General features: G+C 38.2%; 1 protein-coding gene across 1 annotated transcript in view; it reads right to left on the minus strand.

Moving 5' to 3' along the window:
• The window catches only part of dnah10 (dynein axonemal heavy chain 10), a 49,075-nt gene that overhangs the window by 17,921 nt on the left and 6,590 nt on the right, over positions 1-24,564 (minus strand). Inside the window, exons 13-57 of the mRNA XM_052099758.1 lie at positions 23,630-23,773; positions 23,325-23,482; positions 23,019-23,170; positions 22,742-22,906; positions 22,383-22,590; positions 22,112-22,268; positions 20,859-21,338; positions 20,590-20,748; positions 20,260-20,376; positions 19,725-19,827; positions 19,450-19,628; positions 19,118-19,329; positions 18,853-19,009; positions 18,476-18,709; positions 17,905-18,027; positions 17,535-17,768; positions 17,118-17,341; positions 16,612-16,881; positions 15,922-16,105; positions 15,709-15,843; positions 15,326-15,478; positions 15,011-15,199; positions 14,329-14,475; positions 14,011-14,202; positions 13,695-13,813; positions 13,389-13,547; positions 12,836-12,971; positions 12,629-12,751; positions 12,367-12,379; positions 10,115-10,236; positions 9,813-10,034; positions 9,560-9,674; positions 8,713-8,858; positions 8,454-8,606; positions 8,055-8,315; positions 7,752-7,924; positions 7,464-7,557; positions 7,127-7,291; positions 6,814-7,002; positions 5,114-5,285; positions 4,737-4,940; positions 4,535-4,615; positions 3,448-3,645; positions 3,201-3,362; positions 2,655-2,829 (exon numbers count right to left, since the gene is read on the minus strand). Of these exons, the coding sequence (XP_051955718.1) occupies positions 2,655-2,829; positions 3,201-3,362; positions 3,448-3,645; positions 4,535-4,615; positions 4,737-4,940; positions 5,114-5,285; positions 6,814-7,002; positions 7,127-7,291; positions 7,464-7,557; positions 7,752-7,924; positions 8,055-8,315; positions 8,454-8,606; positions 8,713-8,858; positions 9,560-9,674; positions 9,813-10,034; positions 10,115-10,236; positions 12,367-12,379; positions 12,629-12,751; positions 12,836-12,971; positions 13,389-13,547; positions 13,695-13,813; positions 14,011-14,202; positions 14,329-14,475; positions 15,011-15,199; positions 15,326-15,478; positions 15,709-15,843; positions 15,922-16,105; positions 16,612-16,881; positions 17,118-17,341; positions 17,535-17,768; positions 17,905-18,027; positions 18,476-18,709; positions 18,853-19,009; positions 19,118-19,329; positions 19,450-19,628; positions 19,725-19,827; positions 20,260-20,376; positions 20,590-20,748; positions 20,859-21,338; positions 22,112-22,268; positions 22,383-22,590; positions 22,742-22,906; positions 23,019-23,170; positions 23,325-23,482; positions 23,630-23,773 (7,658 nt within the window). The remainder of the gene's footprint in view (positions 1-2,654; positions 2,830-3,200; positions 3,363-3,447; positions 3,646-4,534; positions 4,616-4,736; positions 4,941-5,113; positions 5,286-6,813; positions 7,003-7,126; positions 7,292-7,463; positions 7,558-7,751; positions 7,925-8,054; positions 8,316-8,453; positions 8,607-8,712; positions 8,859-9,559; positions 9,675-9,812; positions 10,035-10,114; positions 10,237-12,366; positions 12,380-12,628; positions 12,752-12,835; positions 12,972-13,388; positions 13,548-13,694; positions 13,814-14,010; positions 14,203-14,328; positions 14,476-15,010; positions 15,200-15,325; positions 15,479-15,708; positions 15,844-15,921; positions 16,106-16,611; positions 16,882-17,117; positions 17,342-17,534; positions 17,769-17,904; positions 18,028-18,475; positions 18,710-18,852; positions 19,010-19,117; positions 19,330-19,449; positions 19,629-19,724; positions 19,828-20,259; positions 20,377-20,589; positions 20,749-20,858; positions 21,339-22,111; positions 22,269-22,382; positions 22,591-22,741; positions 22,907-23,018; positions 23,171-23,324; positions 23,483-23,629; positions 23,774-24,564) is intronic.

A 24,564-nucleotide genomic window follows, 5' to 3' on the forward strand; every position in this document is an offset into this window, starting at 1 on the left:
GTCCGCCCTTGCAATAGATTCCCCAGTTTGTAATGCCTATCGAGTTATCGCTACATTTTTGAAACTGTGAAAATCACTATACATATGAAAATAACTTGACTGACTTAACATAAATAATGAAAATATTTATAAAAAAAGAAAAAAACCTTCATGCATTAATGACATGTTTTCGGAAAGTTGGTTTTAAATTGAGGCTTAAATCTGCTCAGCACACCTTTATTTTTGGGGAAAATAAATAAGATATATTTAGACCGCACAGAAATGTTATTGACAGCTGTTCCCTAATAATTACGGGTGTGTATATGAGATTGAAAGACATTTACTCCATTACGAGTACATTTACTCTGTTACATTTACTTGAGTAACATTTTGGGGAAAATTTTACTTTTAGAGTAGGTTTAAAAGTGGGTACTTTTTACTCTCACTCAAGTAAATTTCTGATGAATTTTTTTACTTTAACTTCTTTACAAAGTGTGGCGTTACTGTTGTTACATTACTTGGTTTAATTTTAATTAATGTGTAATATATTGAGAGATTATTAAATGGGACATTTATGAGAGCGGAAGTTCACAGCAGCATGCAATGGGATGCTCCCACTTGAGTGATGAGACTGTCAATCCAACTCTTCAAAGTGAAACACTTTCTTCTCTCCACACAGTGAAAAAAAGAATAGTTCCATCATGCAATGACTTATTTTAACACCAAGACAAGTGAATATTTCAAGATTAAAGTCACAGCTCCAACTTCAGGCAGCACGCTGAGATACGTTTTGGCTCTAATTCTAACGCGGGCTTTTCTGTGTAATGAGATGGTCATTTTCAGGGTGATTCTGTAACTGGGCTCTTGACATCAGTTTTTAAGTGTACATTTTTAAATCAGTGCAGCACTATCAGTGTGCTTTGTACCGCATGTCATAAGCAGTATTTATGCATTTACACTGCACCCTCACAGGGGTACTGGAAACTATCACAGTTACTTCAGGCGGATTAACTGTATAAATCCATATAAACATCCAAATTAAGTGTACATTTCTGCCATTAACTTGATCGACAACTGGAGAGTGAACAGACAGCATTTCTGCACATGCACAGCGAGGTGCGCAGGGCACACTGAAGGCAATCATCACAACGACAGTGGCTGTATCCGCAATCGTTCACTCATTCACTATTTCCTATATAGTGAATGGCAGTTAGTGCACTATATCTCAGCAGTAAGAAAATTAGTGAATGTGGATGAGAGTGTCAGAGCTCTGGGGCTGGTGCAGAATGTCACATATGAAATTTTAAAATACTTGGGCCTTATTTGTTATTCTTATTAAATAATATATTAATACAATAAATCTTCATTCTGTTTGACATTTTTTATATACGTATATACTGTGTTAATATAAAGAGTAAACACATTTTATCAAATAAAGAGTACATTTTAAAATGTATCTGTATGTTTTGTTATTTTAATCCAGTAATGATTTGTCAAAAAGTAATTTACTACATTCAGCATGAAATAAAACATTGCAGGAATGAAGGAAGCAGTAAACTCCCAGCTCGTACGTCTTCCCCGTGGTGGATTGTGGGAAATCAACCATCGTCGAGTGTACTTGAAATGTACACTTGAAATTAGAGCGCATTGTGTGTAAGAATGAGTGAACAAATGTAGGGAACGAGTGGCTAACTCAGAATTCAGACACTCCTACAAAATAGCGAAATCTCGAAATAGTGCACTATATAGTGGATAGGGGGTGGTTTCAGACACAGCGAGTGTTCTACAATCAGGGTTGGTGCCCTACATAGGCTGCATGCTCTGCATTTAGAAAGCGGCAGTACTGCTGTACAGAACTAACAATCTAAATACTTACGAAACTGAAAACTATATCTACACTGAAATAAGAATCCACACAGGACTTTAAAAGCTATGAAATAGCAAAAGAAGGTATTATATTTCAGCATTATATAAAATGTCCTTGGACATTTTCACGTTTTCAAAAACGTAAATTGTTTACAAACCTCTCTTCTTATTGACAAATTCAACCAGATCTGACAAGAGCCCTTAAAGGGATAGTTCACCCAAAAATTACAAATCTCATTATTTACTCACCCTCATGAAACCCCAGATATGTATGACTTTCTTTCTTCTGCTGAACTTAAATTAAGATTTTTAGATTTTCATAGTCTTATTTATGAAGTTATATCAACATAAATCATTAAAGGATTTTATAGGATTTCTACTCGGACAGTGCATTGAGTACCCATTAAAAAATCTATGAGCCAGTGGGATCACTATGATGCAGATGGTGACTCGTTGAACATTTGATCAAGACACTTGTACTGTGTCCTGCTCCACCAACACGATGAGGGAGGAGTTGGCAAAATATGCAGTTATAAAATATCTAGCACACCCATCTCAATAATTTCTCAAGCCACTTATTCAATATGATAAAAAATGTCATGTTCAGAACATGTACAAATATAACATGTATACAATAATGGAGTTGCTTTACAAAGCTAAATTATATTGTGTTAAATATACATATATTCAAAACACCTTGTGTGAATGTTGTCTTTGCGTTCAAGGTACACAAAAGCATGTAGAATATTTGCAGGGGTACGCCACTGTAAAATGTTTGGGAACCACTAGCCTAGAGGAACATTGCCCACCTGATTTCTGTGACATCAGATTTGTCCAAGTCTTGTAGGGCGATACGTGCAGCCTCTAAAGCAGGAAGAGCCTCAGCTAGAGAGCTTTCAGCATCCTTCTTCTCCACAACTATTACCTTATTCTGCTCCTCTATCTCTTTAGCCTTGTCCTCTGCCAGGGCTTTCTTCTCCTCCGCTAAAGGAGAAAGAGTTTATTATCCATTTTAAATTAATTCCATTTCTTCTTTGTTCAATAAATATAAATTAATATGTGACAAATCCGTGTTACAAAAACCAACATAGTTATATGCTGATCTTCAGCATGGGATGCTGCTGTGCTGGTGTCGCTATCAGGCTTCTCATCGGGTTGGTCAACCAGATTCAATAGAAAAGACCATGCTGGTCAACCTGAGATTTGCTGGTCTACCATGCTGGTATTTTGCAGAGATAAGTTTTTTTTAAAGTAACATGGATAAAAAACGAATGGGTCTGTGAGAACTTGAATTGTATGAATACCCCAGAGATTTAGATCAGAAATGCTTTTATGTGATGTGATTTTGTACTAACCGACAGCAGTATTAGAGCAGATCTCTTGTAGAAGGATTTCACAGGCTGAAGTCTTCTCTGCCAGCACCACTTTCTGCTCAGCTAGTTTAATGTTGAGCTCAGCTAGCTGCCCACTAGCCTCCTTCAACTTATCCAAACCGCCCTCTAGACGTTTACATTGCGCTGGAGTGTGCACACAGATGCAGTACATTAATTCAAGATTGCAGTCACAAATTTCCCTAAACAGCACATAAAAATTTGCTCTTACCCAGGATGTAATTATCTTTGTCCTCCAGTAGCATGGAGTAGGTACCAATGAAATCCAGGTAGTTTTTGGGGGTTACATAGTTGCTGCGACGAAGTGTCTGTTGGAACAGTTTACTAAACTCACCTACAGAGCTGTGCACCATGCACACATGATCCATCACTGCCTCTGCATGACACTCTGGGATCATGGGACTCTCACCTGACAAAAGACATGGCACCTAAACTATAATGAATGACTTTGGATTCCATTAAATAAATGAAATATCACTGTATCTAAATCATGATTAACCTATGCTTAGATCAACTTCCTCACTGTTCTAAGCTTAAAGTGAAGTCTCATCTCAACTAGCCTGACACAGCAACATTAGCTTAACCTGTGATTTAATGGGTGCCTTAATGTGAGTTTGGGTCAGGAGTCAGGACCATTGTTTGTTCAGGCAATAGAAGACCTGTTTGAAAAGTCATTATTTTTGCAATTACATTTGGTTTCCCTAGTAGCAGAGAAATTACACACTTTACCATTAACTATTCTGAGCTAAAGTTAATTGATTCAATGGATACACTTGCTGGTCCTCATTCATGAAACTTTTGGAAATAACTGGGAGAAATAATTGGGAGATATTTACGTGTAAAACGGACCTTCACGAAAACTTTTCTCTGGATTCACAAATGCTGTGCCGAGCCCAGATTTTTAAATGTGTGTATGTTGGCCATGTGCATGTTCATTTGCAATTATCATAATCCGATATGCCGATGCCTATACTAAATTTAAAAAAATGTATGTTATTAATTAACTAATTTATGTTATTTTTTTAGGTTAATTTAACTCATTTAATTATTAGTTAATTTTTTCATTATTATTTAATTTCACTTCTATCAAAATGTCAGTTTGCCTGAAAGAACACAACATGTTCCAATGTCTTATGCATGATTTACACGTGGTCAAACATACATGAATCCGAGAATTTATGTCAGTGTGGCTTTACGAACGATTTACACAAAAATCTGTTCTGCTCATGTTCCATGAATGATGCCCACTGACCATATTTTAAAAAACAACTTTATATTTTCAAGAGGTGAAGAGATACCTAAGTAGGATTTGGCCACTGCTTGTAAAGCCTGAAGAGGCCATGGAGAGAACCAGTCAATGCCAGTATTATTAACCAAACCTAATGAAGGCACACAAACACACACACATATGCCAAATCAAATCAAAGAACATTTAAAACTTTAAAATGAAAGGTGGAGTGACTCCTAACAAGACATTTTTGGGATGTATTGCTCAAGGACCTGGAAAATTTCTACAGCGTGTTCTGAGAGTTTCTCCTACAGGTGACATGGCCAGCACAATGTGCAAGTTGTTGGCACTCTTGTTGACAAAGTATTGCCACAAGCTCTCTTTAGAAGGTCCAGAGCCCATCTTCATAGCCTCATCTCGCAGCTGGTTCAGGACTAACTCCTTCTCATCATCGGGAAACAGTGCTGGAACCATGCCTGACCACACACAGCAATTGCAGTTAGCATCTTATTTCATATATAATATTCCTAAAAGACATTTTCATGTCAAAGTGCCAAAGAAAATTACAATCAATTTGTATCTGTATATTATCTTGCTAAATATGCTAATTACTGAAAATTATTTTAAACTTAAAAGTTGCTTTTTATACCTGAGGTAAGCATGTTGTTGATGAGCTCCAGAAAACCTTCCTCTGCCACATGGGCATCGGTGAACAGAAAGACCATTTTTTTATTCTCTATACCTAATTTAAGGTACAGGGTTTTCAGATCGTCACGAAAGTTAGTCTCTGAGTACCCTCTACTAAGTAAAATTTCAAACACCTGCAACATAATAACGGCACAAAAAAACATTAACATTCAGCAGTTAAGAAAAATGAAGGAGGCAGCAAAAGAGATAAAAGTGGGAAACAACAAAAAAATCGTCTAGGTTAAGGATGTAACCTCTGTTCCCTGATGGAGGGAACGAGACGTTGTGTCAAAGAAGCGACACTAGGGGTCTCTCTTGAGCGCCGAATATACCTCTGATCTATGAATAATGGCCAATGAGAAGTTGGCAGACAGAATTTGCATGTCCCGCCCCCAGACATACGGGTATAAAGGCAGGGAAATACGTCTGTTTCAGTCAGGATTTTTCTGAGGAGCTGGAAATGGTCCGGCCACAACAGTGGCTCGGCTCAGCGACGTGCCAGGAGGACACAACATCTCATTCCCTCATCAGGTAACGGAGGTTACATCCGTAACCTAGACGTTCCCCGTCTGTCGCTCACTTCGACGTTGTGTCGAAGAAGCGACACTAGGTGTCCAATTTAAATCACGCCATGCACTGAGCCGTGTACGTGTACTGCTGACACAGGAGCGGGCAGGTACTTGATGTGCCAAAATGACCAGCTGTATCAGACATCGGGGAAGGGGGTCTTACCCAGTTTCCTATTCTTTCAGGGGGGAAAGACCCTGCAGAGACCACACCTGCCCAGAGAGGGGGAGGTAAGAGTGGTGACAAACACCACATGTGCTTTTAGGTCACATGTGGGAAGTGACACGGTGGTAGATCCCGCCTTTTTGGAGGGAGGAGTTGCTACAGATACGGCGAACGGGGGGCAGTGGGAACTGCCCAAGGGAGACACGGGTCCGCTCGTAAGGGGACCGTACCACGGAAAATGCACACAGGGGGGAAGCCCACGTAGGAGCCCTGACCTCTGGAGCACCTATTCCAATACAGGGTAGATCTGAGTACCCACCATGGATTGGGTCGGCGAATTCCTCCACTGAATTGCGGACCCAGAGGGCTAGGGAGGAGTCATCCAGGGAGCCGAGTGAGTGGGAGAAAAAGCGGAAAGGCATTTTTATAAAGACGAGAAAATCACACTTTTATAAACTCTTTTAGTTTGCACTGTCAAAGTGCCCAGGAGCAAACTGCACTGCCGTGCAGAGAAGGAGAAAGCCGCTGAAGTGTGCCGTAGGTCCAACAGCAGATCACCAGAGGTAAGAGGAAAAGGTGTGTGTCACTTGCTGCATACACGACCATCGGCTCCAAAGAAAATTTATGAATGAAACAGACGGATTTCCCTGCCTTTATACTCGTATGTCCGGGGGCGGGACATGCAAATTCTGTCTGCCAACTTCTCATTGGCCTTTTTTCATAGATTAGAGGTATATTCGGCACTCAAGAGAGACCCCTAGTGTCGCTTCTTTGACACAACGTCGAAGTGAGCGACAGACAGGGAACAGAATGTTATTTCCTCCATTTTTTCTTTGTTTCCCACTTATATCTCTTTTGCGGCTTCCTTCATTTTATAGGTAAATATGAAATATATGAAGAAAAGGTGGTAAGTTTAAAATTATGAATTACCTCATAACCTGCGGTGAAGGCAGCCAGCTTTGTAAGAGACTGTTTCCCTGAACCACCTACGCCAACCAGCAATGCATGACCACGGTCCATTCTAATGATGCGATGAACAACAGTCAGGTGCTCAAGAGCATCATCAAACAGCACCAGGTTCATTCTGGTCTTGTTTTCATTATACTCCTCAAGGATCTCCTAAAAGTGATTCAAATTGCAAATAAAGTGTGATAATCAATAATAAATGGTGCAGACTGAAAAGCCTGTTCATTTTCAAAGACGTTGAAGGTTTTCTGGTTTAGAAGATTTGACATCTCTGCACCTGAAACAGAGCTTTGGACGCATCATAGTCCAGTATGTCTTCATAGACTCTCGGCTCAGACTTAAGAGCTGTTCTGTAATCTCCAAATAGAATGGGGTCTCTCATGGCCGAATCGAGGTCTGATCTGAAGTGCTCTTCAATCAAATTCTTTATGTGGCCCTGGACCTGTAGAAAGCAAAGGCATAAGAGAAATGCAATTAGACAATAAGTGTATAATTTGAGATTAAGACCATAATTGGCTTTTGTAATGTGCAAACTCTTTTATTTTTCTCTGTTAAACATACAGTATGCAGAGATATTGAAAGCTACTGTAAAGAATAAATAAAAAAAGCCATACCAGGACTTTGTCAGTTTCATTAATAAGTCTGTCATGGAAGACTCTTAAGCATTCATTCCTCCATACACGGACAAACTGGGTGACTGTGAAAAACCTGGTACAATGTGGGAACACTGGTTATGTGAGAGCAAAACAAACATGACACAAACTGGCCATGACAAACACTGCATGAGGATTATACTTTGAGGCACAGTGGTTTAGAGTCTTGCATTTAAGCTCTTTTAAACAAAAAATAAATGCTTCAGTCCTTATTATACTCAAATTCATCTGAATTATGAAACCCTTAACCTTTCAGGATTGGTCAGCGTCAGGCCATGGTAGACTCTGGAGAGATCTCTCAGGTTAAAGATGTAGTGAAACTTGGAGGGTGTTGGTGGCAGGTCTTTAATGATGGTTTTGTATAACTCCAGTGTACAAAAGGTCAACTTGTCACAGATATTTTGAATGCATTCCTCAAAAGGCTATAAAGTACAAAAGTAGTAATTCAGATTAAACTCTTTCAACTCAAAACAGACAGATTTTTGTATGATTTTATGATGTTAAATATCATTTGTTCTGATACTTTATGGTGAGCTGTATTACATTTCACACCTTGGTATGTCCTTTAAGAATAGATGAGTAGATGAGATGGAGGGACTCCTCTTCAGGGAAGGGAATGTTGAACACACTGAATAGAGAGATAAATCGAGGATCCACCTCATTCCTACCACCCCCTGCCTTCCCCATAGCTGCAATGAAGCCTAAGTCCTTTATGCTTTTATAGTTAAGTTCCTTTCCTCTGTCATACATGCCACCCCTATCCAACAGCAGCTTAAGGAGAGCTATAGGCTGCTGGGTGCCATACTCATCCACCTAAGATCATACAAATATGAACCCATGAGGACCAATAAGGTGGAACTTCCAAACTTTTTGCCACATCAGCACACAACTACATTTTCCAGACTTCAGGTAATCCTCTGTTTCAGATCAGACCTATAAATCCAGTCTTACCCTTGGCATGTTTAGATCATCCATAAAGACAAGGAGCCTTTTTCCCATTGGAGGACCAAATGTGTCCTTGGTTCTCTTCTCAACACTTGCCTCCAGAGTTCTTTGCAAGTCCATGGATGTTGTTCTTGATGAGAAATTGATGCTCATCGTTATCTGGAAAATAGTGCATACTGGTTATTCTGCGTTAATGTCTGCTGAAGTACATTTTAAATTGTGTTTACAAAAACAGCTTGTGTGATGTTCACTGCAGTGGACATACAGATGTATCTGTATTGAGATTACTGAGGAAGTTCTGTATGGTGGCTGTTTTAGAGGTACCAGACTCTCCAACCAGCACCACTGGCCTTTTCACCTTCACCATCTGTTCCAACAACCAGTTGGCACGAGTGGTGTCTACCGTTGGAACTGATAGAAAACAATGGATAAAATTAGCTTTTATTGGTGACACATCCTGACCCTGCTGAAAAAAAGTTAAAACCAGCATGAATTTTCATGATTGTCCATGGTGGTTTATGCTGTTTGGTACTGTTCTAACTGGTGGACCAGCAGACCTATGTTGTTCAACATCAAAAAATGCTGGTCAACCAGCATGGACTTTCAGATAATGTTGGTTGACCAAGGAAGGCTTGCTGGTCAAAGGGATTGTTCACCCAAAAATAAAAATTCCCTCATGCTGTCCCAAACCCATGTGACTTTCTTTCTTCAGTTAAACACAAACGCAGATGTTAGTTTTTAGCCTCAGTCACCTTTCAATTTTATTGCATCTTTTTTCTAAAAGATGAAAGTGAATGGTGACTGTGGCTTAAATTCTGCTTAACATCTACTTTTGTGTTTCACAGAAGAAAGTTATATGTGTTTGTAAATTATAAAAGACTTTTCATTTTTGTATGTACTGTCTCTTTAGTTCACCCAAGCTATCCCAGACATCAACAACATCCCATGCAGGGGACCAACTCCAAAAAGGATGTTGTTTTTAACAGGGGAGAAAACCAAATAAATAAGCGAAGAGAAGGAGAAGGTTGGAGAGGACAAAACAAGAAAGGAGAGTGGAAGAGCGGAGAGGACAACATAGGAGGGTGTGAAAGAAAAAACATCAGCTGTTTTACCAAGGATGTCGATGAATTTCATGTCAGGGTTATGAACGTATTTTGAGACCATGGAGCTCCAGGGAACCCACTTCTTTTGGGTCCCATCAAAGTGGAAATCATAGAGAGTTGGCAAGTAAACTGCATAATTAAACAAAAGTTCAATCTCAATTATCTAGACACAGAGAGGAGTTAATTAATTCAAGGACAATACTGCAAGCAAAATGAACAAAATGGGGTCTAACTGAATGACAATATATTATAATATTGCAATCTCACCGGGAATCTCTCCTGGGCCAGCAAGTACCTTCTCATCATGAACATTGTTCAGAGAAGACAACTTTTTAATAAAATCATCAAACTTCTGTCTGCCTTTGTCCAGGAGACAGGCCCCCAGTGAACAGTAGAGTGCCTCAAGGAAATAACACTCAAGCTCTTCTGAAGTTAAGTCCTCTTTCTCTAGCAGAGAATCCAGCATCACAGTTAACTGCATAACCTACAGAAAGAAAGAGGGTTGCACTACATGCAATATAACCTATGCAGGATTCTTGTTTAGGTCTCTACTGACTGACTCACCATGTTTAAATCTGTTTGTGGGATGACGGTCTTCAATTTCTCTGTCTGTTTGCCGTCAACTATACCATCCACTATCATATCAATGGCACTTGGTACATACTTCTCAAACACTTTGCTGAGATCTGTCATTTCCTGTAGACACAGCAAAGCCAATATTAAATGTATGTGTAAATTAATAGTGAGCAAACCTGCTCTAGCATTAATCATTATGTCAAGTATTTTGTAGGCATGTGATGGTAATTGGTAATACAGCATATCACGGTAATGAACATGCAGAATATTGTTATCGTGGGCATTTCAAAATACCATAAATTATTCTAGATAACCTTTTAGCCAAATTGTTTAGATTTTTCTGGTCGCACAGTAGTTTTTTTTTTTCATCAACGAAACAAGATTCACAACACTGCGTGAATGCAGAATAAATTACACATGTGCACTTTGATTTTAAACAAAACCAGCATGGACGAGAAGCATTTGCACTTTAATCTGTACTAAAAGGATTGCACCAGATATTTATTAGTACAGTTTACAAATAATTATGTGATCATTAAAAGTGCAATATGTAATAATTTTCATGAAATATTTATATAATATTTAATTTTTTGCCAATGATTGAATGGCTTGTAATGCAACTTAAAAAATAGCCCTTTCCGGACATCCTAGGTTGCCTATTAAAGCCTGTAGACTAATTTTGATGTGAAGGGAGCCAATCACTTTTGCCAGGAAAATCCAAAGGATCTGATGTTTATGCCTGCTCCCGAGAGCCTTGCCTCAGTAATAGCTTCTCTTCCACGTCAACAGACAGTCTGCAACATTAGGTAACGTTATCTTAGAAATGGAATCCAGTAAACGTCCAGATCCCAGCACAACACCGAATCCTACACAAACTCAGAGTACGCCAAAAAAAACTAAAATCTGAATCCAGTCTGGCTAAGCGGTAATGTGATCGTGGTCGAGCAAAAACTAGAGTGAACATCGGCAGGGCATTTGATTCCTGGAGGTACCCTTGTTCGGTTTTGGGGATCAAAACCGACCCTGAATTGGCGTTCTTCTTATTGGACAGGTAAGCTTACATAACTGCAAAGCATGTGAAAAATAGTCCCATAAGGATTGATCTGTATAATTTTAGCTAACTTGATCTTGCCTGCTAACGCTGAACAAAATGCAAGCTACCTTGCTTCGTAACTCAAATAATTCAACGATCTTCTCTTTATACTAAAATTCAGGTATACAGGATAAATTTAAGCAAATACGCAGGTTTCTTATTCATAGTACAACATATGACATACAAAACATACAATAGTGCAACATAACGGTGCAACAGTAAACTGTTTGGTATAGTTAGGTAGCTGTATTTGTGTATCAGTATGCTATGTTAGCTGATAAGAAGTTTTAGTTTAGTCTCAAAGTTTGTAGAAAAACAATCATAACTGTGTAATTTTAATTATGCTACCTCATCTGTCAGTATGATGCCAGTGAATCACGTTCAGTCTCTTTGTACGTTACGTCATTGTTTTGGATGCTCACTCACTCACTTATGGAGTGTGTACACGAGCACGAGCAAAGTGGCCACAAGTGTCATTAATAACAAGGTTTCTGAATCTTACATACAGCAACTTTAATAAGGGACTTTACATGTTTGCAGCTTTGCACTTTAAGACAGTGAATGACTATTTGACTTAATATGTATTGTTAAATATTGGTTTACCTAGTAAATTTGTAAATGTTTCATTGTACATTTTTTAGATATTTTTTCTAAGTTAAAAGGCCAGTTTGGTATTGAAAAAAGTAATTAAACTTGTTATTAAGAGAATAATAAACAATAAAGTTTATTTATCTTTCATTTTTGTAATGTAATTAAATACCATGATAATTGCCTATACAGTGATAAAAGCTTCAACAATTATTGTGATGTCAAAATTTGATACTGTCACAACGCCTAGTATTGTTGTTGAATTTTTAATCCCGCATACAAATTATATATCTTTAACATCTTTAAATTGTCTTTATAATTAATGCCCTGTTACAATTATCTTTCTGATCAACAACCCATTTTGTCTCCTCCTATGCATTAATCATTAGCATAGACTAACATAATAATGAAAACGAACTGGTCTGGAAGAAATTTATGAAGGAGACGCCAAATTTTATTTATTGCTCCTTTTTTATCCGACAACTAATGACGTTATACATTTTGAATCTAATTCAAATTGGTCAATTTCCCCATTAGATTAACATTTAGGTTGTGAAACTGTGAATCTCCAGCTTTTGTAATGTGATTCTCACCTATGGATTTTAAATAAAGGTTTATTTATTATATCCATCTGAGTTATGCACATTATAAATTTTTTTTTTTTTAAATAAACAGTATTGTTTTATTTATGTGTCATGTATTGTATGTAGTGTAATGTATAATGCATTTTTGGTAGGCTCAGCCTCCCTTGCCACCTATAACAGACTGACACAGTTTTTTCAGGGGCCCATATAAAAGCAGCATAGGCAATTGAGTCTTACTGTGGGGGGTCTGCTGTTGACCCACTTTTCCCAGTAGGGAGCATAACGAAGGTTCTTGGGGTCCACAAACACCATTCCACAACGAGACACTGTAGCAGGGGAGGCATACTGCAGATCTCCAACCTAAATCAAATCTTTTGTGTTTGTAATCAGAAAAAAATACACTAAATTCTTGTACTTAAGCATGTTTGGGTCTTTACATGATACCTCAAAGAGAAGGGCACAGTGGTTCTGTAGACGGATTCTCTCTCCATTAGCCAGCGTGAGAATCTTGTTATCATCCATAACTGAATTCATGTTCTCCACCCATAGAGCATCCACATCTCCATCAAACAGTATGTACCTGTGAATCCATGGTGAAGTTAATGGTAGATTCCTGTCTACTTTCATTAGTATCAAACAGTGCCTTTGATATAAATTAGATTTAGCATGGAATTAAAATTATTCAAAGCATTGAATTAGTAAACAAATTTTTATTTAATGTTGGAAAAAAAACTTAATTCTTAATGTTGTACATTTTAAAGGGATAGTCCACCCAAAAGTTAGCCATTTCCATAAAATGAAAGTGAACAGTGACAAAGGCTAACATTCTACATAACATCTCCTTTTTTACTCCACAGAAGAAAGTCACAAATATGAGGGTGAGTAAATGTAGACAGAATTTTCATTTTTGGGAGAATTATCCCTTTAATGTAAATATTACAAGATATAATGAATAATCCTGCAATATCTAAAATAATACAAAAACAATAATATTCACCTCCTTTCTTTTTTGTCTGTGGGCTTGTTGATGTCACGGAATATGTTAGACAGTATCCCATCAGTCCAATCTCGTGTGACAGGGTCCAGGATCCCGTACAGCTCAATCACACTCATCGCTTTAGGGTTCAGGCAGTACATTTTGGTCTGCAGGCTCAATCTAAAGAGATAATTCACATTCAACAGTTATGCATTTGGGCCTGTTTTGCAAAGAACTGAAAATGTAGCAGAACTTCTAGACATTCTGTTTAAAAACATGTATACAGCTGCCATATTAATATTTTGTCAGCTATGAGTAGACAGAAACCTGGTCTGTGATTGGCAGAGGGTGTTAATCACCACTGATTTCCCTCCCCCTGTTGGTCCAACTACCATGGTTGTGTGTCTTGTCATCATGGTCTCATACATTTGCACCACTTTATCCACCTATATTCAAAGATGAGTTGTGCATTATAACACTCAGTATTCTGTTTTAATCAGCTGATTTACATAGATTAAAGTAAAATACAAAAAAATGCAAATAACTCTTTTGTATTTGATTCATATGTGGAACAATGGAGTGGGTGGGTCTGCAAGGTGCAGCCAATCCTTTGTTTTGCAAATATTCATTTTATAAGGGTCACCTGGTTGGGAAGCATAATGTATTTATTCTCCTGCAGGGTGGCCTCCACAGAATCATTGAAGCTGGGGTAACGAACACGTGGGCAGTCGAGGCCAGGGAACAGATCTGATATAAGGCCCAAGAACAGAGGAACATCCTCAAATACAAACTTGGGCAGGTTCATATCTCTTAGAGCCCGCATCAGGACAACATCCTAGCAAATGGAGGAAAGGAAGGTGAAACAGAGAGAGAAAGAAAGTGTTTATTACTGTCAGTAGCTCATTGAGGTAGTTTGGAGGATAACAGTTGTATTGTTCCCAGTATGCAGAATGATCAGTACCTCACTAAGATCAGGTGACCCTCTCTTCAGTTCCCCTGCCATCACTAACACTGATTTCAATGCTCGAAGTCCAAAGTCATAGTGAGACTGTTTAGACAGTTGCTCCCGTGCTAGTTTGTACAACACTGTCATCTTCTTTGCCAAAACCTGGAATTAAAAAAAAAACAGTAAACTATTTCTCCCTGTTGCAATTGAATGCCTATTCAAGACAATAAAAACTGGCTCTTTAATTTGCTGAAAATGTTGCACTACTGAGGACTATTGGCAGAGGACAGTGAGTCTAGACTCCAGATGTTCATGTTTGTCTGTGGATTTATGATAAAAACCACTATACAGACTACAAAAGTGACTAGGCAGTTATTATTTTCTTAAATGTTGCAGACTGTCTTGTGTCTATATGCAAATATATTCTGCTAAAAGTGTCCAGACCAACTGTTAAACCCAAAACTTACACTTATTTATTTTTCTTTCTTTTACAAGAAACTGAATGTTTTAATGCGGTATCTAATAAAATCAAGAGCTTAATCATGATGTATTATTTTTAGAGCTGTCAAAATTAATGCGTTAACACTCACGATTAACTAATTTACCGTTAATACAGCATAAACCAGCATAAACACTTGTTGGAATGGCAGAACCTTTGTAATGTGTCTGCCCGGAGTCATTACACTGATGCACACACCTTAGCCATGAGGAAGCCCTCAGAAAAGAGCATGATCTCACAAATCTGCTGTAGGTCAGGCACGATGACCACCACTGGTCTGAACAGAGCTTTCACTGACTCAGGGAGTTCTGTGCGGCCAGCATAACCAGGGTTCATTGTGATGAAGATCCCAATGCGGTTATCCAAATTGATCTCCTGACCTTCAAACTAACCAAAAGAAATGCACAAGGCACTCAGACCCTGAAATATTTATATCTAAATTTGTGTTGTATTTGACTATGAAAATGGCAATATAATTCCATTGCATAGACTTGGATGGTGTAATAAACTCACATGAAACCTCTTGAGGTGCAGCATGACAGCGTTTCGAATAGTTTGGATCTGGGATGAGATGACAGACAACACTGAGGCATCAATGCGGTTGAACTCATCAAAGCAACCCCAGGCTCCACACTGAGCTAAACCAGAGAGAATTTTTCCCACAGCCTGAGGGATTGAGAAAAACAATGATGTTATGAAATGTAATCTGATTTAATAACTGATATTGACCAATAAATTGTTCTTTTTATCAGCCAAGTTCTCATTCTGATATACAGTTAATTATATTTTTATTATTTTGTTAAACTGAACTGAACTGACATCATTCTTGCCTATGTTCATGTAACCCAGGAAAGCAAAGAATCGTATAGTACAGTTTTGAGTCTAAGGTCTCTTACCATGTAGTCCATGCCCTCTCCACAGTTTGTGACCACACACAAGAGCCCCAAAGCCTTTGCCAGATCTTTAGTGGATTCAGTTTTCCCTGTACCTGCAGGCCCGGCTGGTGCTCCACCCAGGAACATAGACAAGGCCTGAGAACACCATATAACATATTATCAAGACATGAACAGAATAAGTTATTCAGGGCAGAAACTTTATAAACTGGGTACCTGAGTGAGTGTGAGATAGATACGGTCAGTCAATGGAGTGATGACCAACCGGCCATTCAGTCCCATGTACTCATAGCCATAGGAGAACTGAGCACTGCACTGCTGCACAAACAGCTCATCAGGTTCTTTAACCCAGTAGAATCTTAACTGACTCTCCCACTCAAACTCCCGGGCATCTGTGATACTGCCCACAACAAAAGTATGTGTTAGAAGGGAAAATTCAGAACTGCAGAACAAAGCAGCCATTACTGTTTCCTTGTCTATTGTGTCAGTGATAAAAAACATTCCTTTGTTACTTAAATGAATAGCTAACACAAACATTATAATTCTCTCATTATTTCGAGTTTAATTATCATTATGCTGCCTTTATGTCTTTTTTGGAGCTTGAAAGTGTTGGACCACACTGACTTGCATTGTATGGTCAAAGACACCTCATATCTCTATCAAAATATCTTTGTTTGTGATTTGCAGAATAGGGAAGATATTTTTAGAGTTTGAGACAGCATAAAAGTGAGTAAATAATGAGAGAATTAAAATTTTTGGTTGAACTGTTCATTTAAATAACGGTGAATGACCACTACTAAACCCTATATGAGCAATTTTTACTGAAACAGACATTTTTCTTTTTAAAACCACTCTTGAGGTATCAGATATTGACAAATAAATGACTGCACAGTATTAGCATCTTACCTATCCCTGACAAAACTGTCCACAATGTCCCTTGCATGGACGTCTATGATGAGAACCGTGTTGAGTTTGCGTCTGTCATTCTTCTTTAAAGGTTGTGTGATGCGCTTCACAAGGTCATCGATCTGCTGGTGCATTTTCTTTGCATACTGTTTTAATGCCTGCTTATCTCCGTGATTCATCTTTTTGAATATGTCCTCCACCTCCCAGGTCCACCAAACTTGGTTTGCTGCCAGCACAACCATGCCCTGGTAGTCAAGCATCCAGTCCACCCTGACAGACAGGCGGGAAGACAACAGAAAAGTTAATGGTGATATCAATGACTGAACTAGTTTAATCAACAACAAAACCACACCAAGGTGATCAAATATATTCCTGTAGAAATTGTATTTAGCTTAACACTCACACAAAATTCTCACAAACACTAATCATAGAAGCAACTTTGATGAGGGTTTTTAATGGATTGCACTGGGTCATGACAGCTTAATGCAGTCTAGTTATTTAATTACCTGGTCTTCTGGTGGCTGTAGAAGTAAATAGCCTCTTTGGTGATGAGTCTGTTTGTTCTCCTCATCTCCAGCAGTACTCCAGTCATCCAGTCCTCCACTCTGCCCTCTGCAGGTACAGGTTGCTTGAGTGTCATCACCTCTCCCTCCGCAGACACCAGAGCACTTGCCACCATTTCCCCATTTATTCCCGTATCAAAATGCAGAGCTGCTATATTATCATACATCTGCAGATGAGGAGGCAATGCATTGATCGATTTAAGCTCTGTTGTGCAACTTATGATTTGAGATTAGACTTTTTAGATAAGAAAAATTCATTTAATATGAATGATTGGCAAAAGTAAATTTCAAAGTAAACTAACTATTAGAACATTCACAAAAGTGAGGCTTTTCCTTGACAGACAAATGTTGCAAAAGTACCTTGATCATGTGCTCCTGCACACAAGTAGGCTCACTGCTGCCAAGAATACTGAGTAGTTCATCATCAGAAATAAAAAAAAAGCGTGGGAAAGCGTTACGCTTGGAATCAAGGTAATCATTCAGACTCTTCTGGCAGCGCTCTAAACCCTCACTTAGGTTTTGCAGATCAGTCAGGCGATTTGGAACTAGACAGCACCTCTTAATGCCAGGATCTTTCACTGTGTCTGTCATTATCTGGTGATATCCAACACAGGATATTGGATTGACATTCATTTTCAATGTAAAGCATGCAGTTCTTCAAAATTATAATATCCCCACAATTCACAGTTTTCGAATAAACTGTTTACATATTTCGTGTTGCAGTACTCACCTTTTTGAACATTTTGTCAATATTGTCAAATTTATTAGCTTCCTCGGGTAGCTGAGAGCGAATATCACCTCCAATGAAGATACTCTCTAGGTACATCCATTTTTGCTGTACCAACATCCACACCTAAAGATGTCAGAGCAACAGTAAACAAAATGCTTTAGACCTGACCCAAGTGTGCATCACACACTTTGTCCTTGATTGAAGACCCTGTGAAATGGTGTAATATGTGTGGTTTTATTTCTTGTGATGACATATTTCCCATCAAAATAGGAAGTTAAGGCAATACCTGTCAAAGACAGATTTTTCTTAAGTAGCCAATAGCCTTTAATATGGTGCACCAAAGATGCATTAACAAACCATAATTTGCTACATGTTATTGCTAGTCAATGGTATGCAGTATTTATGATTAAGGGGGATGGACATTCTCATTCTAGAGAGCATTTATTGGACAAAAAAATTTAAATATGTTAAATATTGTAAATGTGTATACCTGCTAAATGTTTGCAACTTTTAAGAGTACACTATTTAAAGCCAATATTAATGTCTTTAACATTGAGCGTTTTCCACTGACCTCAATAATCTCACTGATGAGCGATAGATTCTTCTCCCACTGTTGTACAGTGGCCAGGAAGGGACCAACAAAGTGGCTTCCTGCCATACTCTGCAGGTTCATGGCATCATCATCCAGGCGCTGGAGGATCTCATCCACAGAACCGAGGACGAAACCATGCTCCTGTGTGCCTTTTAAGTACCGCTGCACATTGAACTTCATATTCTCCCATGTTTCCTCCACCTCTTTCAATCCCTGTATACACACACACCAACGCACTCTGTAATGTAATATTATATGATCAATAACATCTATAATGGTCTTTGCCAAACTTAATGCCTTGATTTGGTATATGACCCATTGCCATGTCATCATGTCAATGATTTTAGATTTCTAACCTTCTCAATGCCAAGCTCCTTTACAGCTGAGGTGACTATGTCACTGATGACGTTGCCATACTTATGCAGTTCCATGGTAAACATGTTCTCCAGAGTGAAGGTGCTTGGGTTCATCTCAAAGCTGGTGCCTGTCCTCTCCATCAACTCCTTCCAGTGCCTGCACAAACCAAATGATAGCAATTGTGATTAGAGATTAAATAAACTTTGATGGTGAGCTGATAAAATACACTGAAATATTACAAAACAAAATGTTAAAAGCAATTACCTGTCCCTTAGAGCCTTATTCTTCAGGTCCAATAGGAGGGGGAGTGACTCTCTGAATTCCTTCATGCGGCCCTCCAGAAAGAAAGACACAGGAAGTGCTCTCACATCCTTTGGCAGTTTCTGCAAGCTCTTGATAAATCCCTCTATACCCTCCTGCAGGAGTTGGATGTCCAAATTTACCCACAAGGTCTGTGACCACTCTGTCTTAGCCGCCTAATTAATATACAAACAACATAACATTAAACTGCAATTAGATGGAGAAAACATCTTATCAAATATGCATTTGAGATTTTACCAACATAATAAGTTTATACAGCTATGGGTTATTATAACCTTCTGGGTTGTATAAATATCATAGATCTGTCTGAGGCCCCTCATCTCCTTCTGCACATTTAGGAGCTCTGGGTACATAGTGATGGGAAGGTTAAACAGCTTCTCAGCTTTGGCCAGTTCCTGACGGCTTGCCTCTACCTTAGCCAGCTCCATCTCATAGGTGCCCATGATTGTCAAACCTATTAGAGTACACAGAGACAATTGTGATATTATACCAGATGGGTCAAATATGACAAACAACAGAAGGTTTTATGTTAGTGCACTGGTGCTCTTGCCTTTTTCTAGATCATCTCCCACTGCTCCAGGCCCATGCATGTTGAAGCTCTCTGCAAATATGGACAGCTCTTGTTTATACTCCTCAGTCTGTTTTAGGGTGATCTGAGAGAGAGAGAGAGAGAGAGAGAGTTATTTATGTATATAAAGTTATATATGAATATTGTCAAGCATACATTGTACATTTTGTCTTTTTTTCTTATATTATGTATACTGTTTTGCACTGTGTTATTTATATGTAGTTTAGCTGTAAACACTTACATAAATATATAAATATTTGTCAAGCTAATAAAGCACCTTAAACTTAAACTGAAAATTGAGAGAGAGAGAGAGAAAGAGAGAGAGAGAGAGAGAGAGAGTTGAAAAATTAAAAAATCAAAGATCAGCTGGGTGTGTTAGTTCTCTGTCATAATTAAGCATAAGAAAAGTGTAAGAAACTCTGTTGATTAGTGAGCATGGGTGCTAAATTGTACTTAAATGGAAGTTAAATGAAGAATGAGGTAATTAGAGCTAAGGCCTGGTAATTGAAAAGCCTACCTCAGCAAAAGTCTTCTTTACTTTTCCCAGACTGCGGTCCACAAGTCTAGACTCTGTAAATAGTTCATTCCACAGATTGCTGATGTTCGCAGACTGCTGCAGCTCCTCCTCCATAGTCTACAGAACAAAAAGGTTGTAAATGAGATAATAATCTATGAAGTCACCAAGTTTTAGAACATATGAAATGCTTTACACATTTAATTTCAATAACTTGACTGTCAAATATTGGATTGAGTACTGGGTGAATGTGTTTAAAACTTCACATTTTACCATTCAATTTTCATCTAAAAACTTAGTTTGTTTCAAATGGAAACATGAACTGTTACTCACCTCCACATTGTACATGCTCAGAGTTCTGTATCTCTCTTGAATATCATTGATTCGCATCTCTACTGAGAGAGACATATCTTTGATGTCTGTGATGGTGCCCAGAACAAATTTCAAGTCCTCCAAGGTATTGGGGCTCCTCTTCAAATTATCTGACAATTTCTTTTTAGAGTAAAGACATATACATACTGTAGGTGATTTATGATTTATAGATAACATTCAGAACAGTTTTTAGTTAAATGTGAGCATGTGAAACATTGTGTTGTCCTTACCAGCAGCTCATTGCGCAAGTTGAAAAGCTCCTCTCGGGCTGAGTCATTGAGTAGCCTACCCAGAGAGGTGACCCATGCCTGAGCGTTCTCCTGCACGGCATGGGCCAGTGGCTCCAGGTTCAGCCTGATAATGTGTTCATGCTTCACCAATGGCTGCTTCGCCACCTCTTTGCCGACCTTGACATAGAACTGAAACTTCTCATCATACATCACGCATGAGGGCTTCTTGGCTGCAAATTTCTCTGTGACAATAGCCTTGTCGAGCTTCCAGAGAGAGCGGTAGCTCATCCAGTTTTTGAGGTATACATTGATGCCATTAAGTAGTCGCTGCATGCTCTGTGTGACAGCCATGACTTGCTCATTTATCTGTGGAATCTGACATATTTCACTGTAAAAAGTGAAGACGAATAGCTTATCCTCACCATCAACAAGCTGTGGAGGACAGTGGAGACAACTGCCATGCATCCAGCGAACAAACCTCTAAAAAGATATGAACAGGAGAAAAGGTGACCTGGATGACCAAATATTTACTTTGAAATAAAATTTCAGCAAGCTTCTTCATTTATTTGCCAAAGTCCAAAAAAATAATTCTTCTCTGTATTTTTGTCTTTTCCAGTAAACATCTCTAAACATCCTTAAACAAGAAACATATGTTTTTCTTTTTAATTATGTAAATTTTTCTTACCCCATTGACAAATAATCTTTTATTGTTTTAAGCATAAACCTCACAAAATTATGGCCTGAAAACAAGATATATATTTTTTGTATACTCTAAGGTAAAGAAGCACAATTTATGATACCAGTGTTCTCAGATTTTACTGCTGATTTGAAATATGTTCTTTGATACTAATCTTGACCAATCATTTTTTAGATTTAGGTGTGGACTGTGTTGCTAGAAAGACTTTGACTCAACTCAACTTAACGTTATTATATTGCACATTTAAAACAACAGAGCTGACCAAAGTGCTTATCAATTATACAATTTAAAACATGACAACATTACCACAAAATTATCACAAACACATACACCACTAATCTAAAACACAAAATACAAACACTCCAAACTGTGTCCTCCATTTAATTTCTCAGACTTAAAGGCCAGGGTAAAGAGATTTCGGATCAAATTAATTGAGAAAATTATTTTATTGCAGTGTTTGTAACTGACACATCATGCGGCAGTAAATTTGTTTTGTTAAGATTTTAGTTTTCCAATCGGAGATATGCTATCCAAATGTAGTTCCTAGTTAGCTTACCCTGGTGCTCTCCACACAGTCACCAACACACTGCCTAATAAGCTTGTACACCTCGTTGTTCTTGGGATGCAAAGCAATCTCAGGAGCAGCAAGGATGGTATCAATTTGGAAAAGTGCCGTGGTGCCCATCAATGCAGTGTTAAAAGCTTGAATATTCCTGCAAGACAGAATTCACAAAATTTTACATTAAAATACACTCATTGAAATCTTAAGGTCTTAAAATACATAAAAGTATAGGAGAACATCAGGAAAATTATCAAATAAATCTCACTTGAGCACCATCTTGGTGAGGGAGTCAAAGATCTTGCGCTCCCAGTAAGCGTAGAACAGAGCCATTTGCTTGGCTTTGCCAGTGCTGGTTCCCATGATCAGACTCTCCATCTTGGAGAGGAGGGGACTGATGGCTACATATTTATTCACCAGCAGGTTCACAACTTTTGCCCTCTCACACTCAATGAATTCACAGAACTCCTTTATGCCTGGAACAATAGGCAGATAACACTGTAAACTATTGTAATTTTGGACCTGGTCTAATTAGTTAAATGGTGTCACTGTCACCATCTAACTACATCTAATTAGTAATAATCTAGCCATTGGTAATTATTTTAAAACATTTATAACACTCTTAACCTGGTAGGCGTCCTGTTTTGTCTGGCATTGGGAACTTGAAAAGGTTTGCTGATTCAATGGATTTCAGTTTCTCATCAATGTCTCGTTCATTCTTTTGAATTTGGTTCATAAGGGACTCAAACTTTGAAGTGGCCTGGTTTCCACGTTGGATAAATTGTGGTATACCTTTTAGAACAGGTGTAAATAAAGTTTATTCAAGAATCTATGTTTGAGAACTGTTAAAAGTTAATATTACAAGGTACACCAAAAAAATTTGCTGTATCCCATGTTTGCTTACCAAGTGAATTCCAGTTCAGTCTTTTGCAGCCATAGCGTAGCACTTGCCTAAGTTCCTGCACCTGCTCAGCCATCAGTGATAACTCAGCATCATTTAGGCTGTCCATCAGAGAATGGTAATGGTTTACCAACTTTTTAAGCCCATGTATGTACCTGCAGGTAAAAACAGTCATGAAGCATGAATTAAACAGTGGCAAACCATCCAAACACACTCCAAGAAAAAGGAAGTGTACCAATTTATTATCTATGTTGTCAACAGTCCTTTTTTTTTTCTCTGAGAAAAGTAACAGAAGAGGGGGGGTGTTACCTCAGAAACTTTTCTTCCTGCAGAGCAACATTTCGTGCCAGTTCTGTAACTCTGCATCCCAGCTGATCGAGGTAATTGGTCTCAGATATGATCTCTTTCAGCTCAGGGGCAAAATTTACAGAGTAGTACACATCCTTTTCTACATGCCTCTCTGTACCCTGCAATCACAACCATATTCAAAGGTTATAAAAGAAGAAAAATTTCAAATTGTTTTGACTAATTTTGTACATTTTAAATGCTATCGCTTTCTCACAGGTTTCATTAACACAACGTACAGTCTCTGTCTGTGTGGAGTCTGCACAGACAATGCCAGCTTTGTTGACAATGAGCAGCAGACTTCTCTTCATGAGAAGGGGCAGAGCCTGCTCAGTCTCTGCAAACCAACAATCATAGATGTTTATCTCATAGTCCCTCACACGCCTTGCAACCTCTAGATACTTGGCTGTTGCCTGCAAAGATGAAAAAACAAAACTAGAAGAAGCCATTGGCTGAGAATGGTTCCAGTTGTTAGGACACAACACATAGTTTTGTAAATAATAGTAATGTTGGCCAAGACAAATGGAAAAAGCATTGTAAAGAATTAGTTCACCAAAACTTTTTAATTCGGTCATCATTCACTCACCATTATGTTGTTCTGTTTCAAACCTGCAAGACTTAATTTTTTTCAGTGGAAACCAAATGAAGAAGTAAGGCAGAATATCAGCCTCAGTTAACAATCACTTTCATTGAATCTTTTTACATTTAATGTTTGAGGTTAACACTTACATCTACATTTTTGTATTCCATGGCAGAAAGAAAGTCATACAGGTTTGGAACAACATGAGGGTTAGAAAATAATGGCAGAATTTAAATGTTTTTGATGAACTTATTCTTTCATATTTTGATTAAAATATTTTATATTTATGTGATATGCCCTACTTCTTTATATATTATAATATATATATATATATTATTCACTTATTTTATTATTTTATGATCTGTGTCTTACTGTTGTTTTTCTCTGTGCACTGGAATCTTTAATGTAAGCATACTTGGCAATAAAGCTCATTCTGATTCTTATTAAAATATGCGAGCTAGCTAGTGTCAGAACGACAGCCTCCCCTCAAGAAAGTGCATTGACATCCCTTTTGTCATCACCCATCACCATCAAAATTTGCCTAACCTCATGCCACAAACCAAAAATAGTCGTCGCCACCAGGCCCCACACCAATATGATTTTATTTGCCCCTTTTACATATGT

Source organism: Xyrauchen texanus, chromosome 3 (assembly GCF_025860055.1).
Source record: "Xyrauchen texanus isolate HMW12.3.18 chromosome 3, RBS_HiC_50CHRs, whole genome shotgun sequence".
Taxonomy (NCBI): domain Eukaryota; kingdom Metazoa; phylum Chordata; class Actinopteri; order Cypriniformes; family Catostomidae; genus Xyrauchen; species Xyrauchen texanus.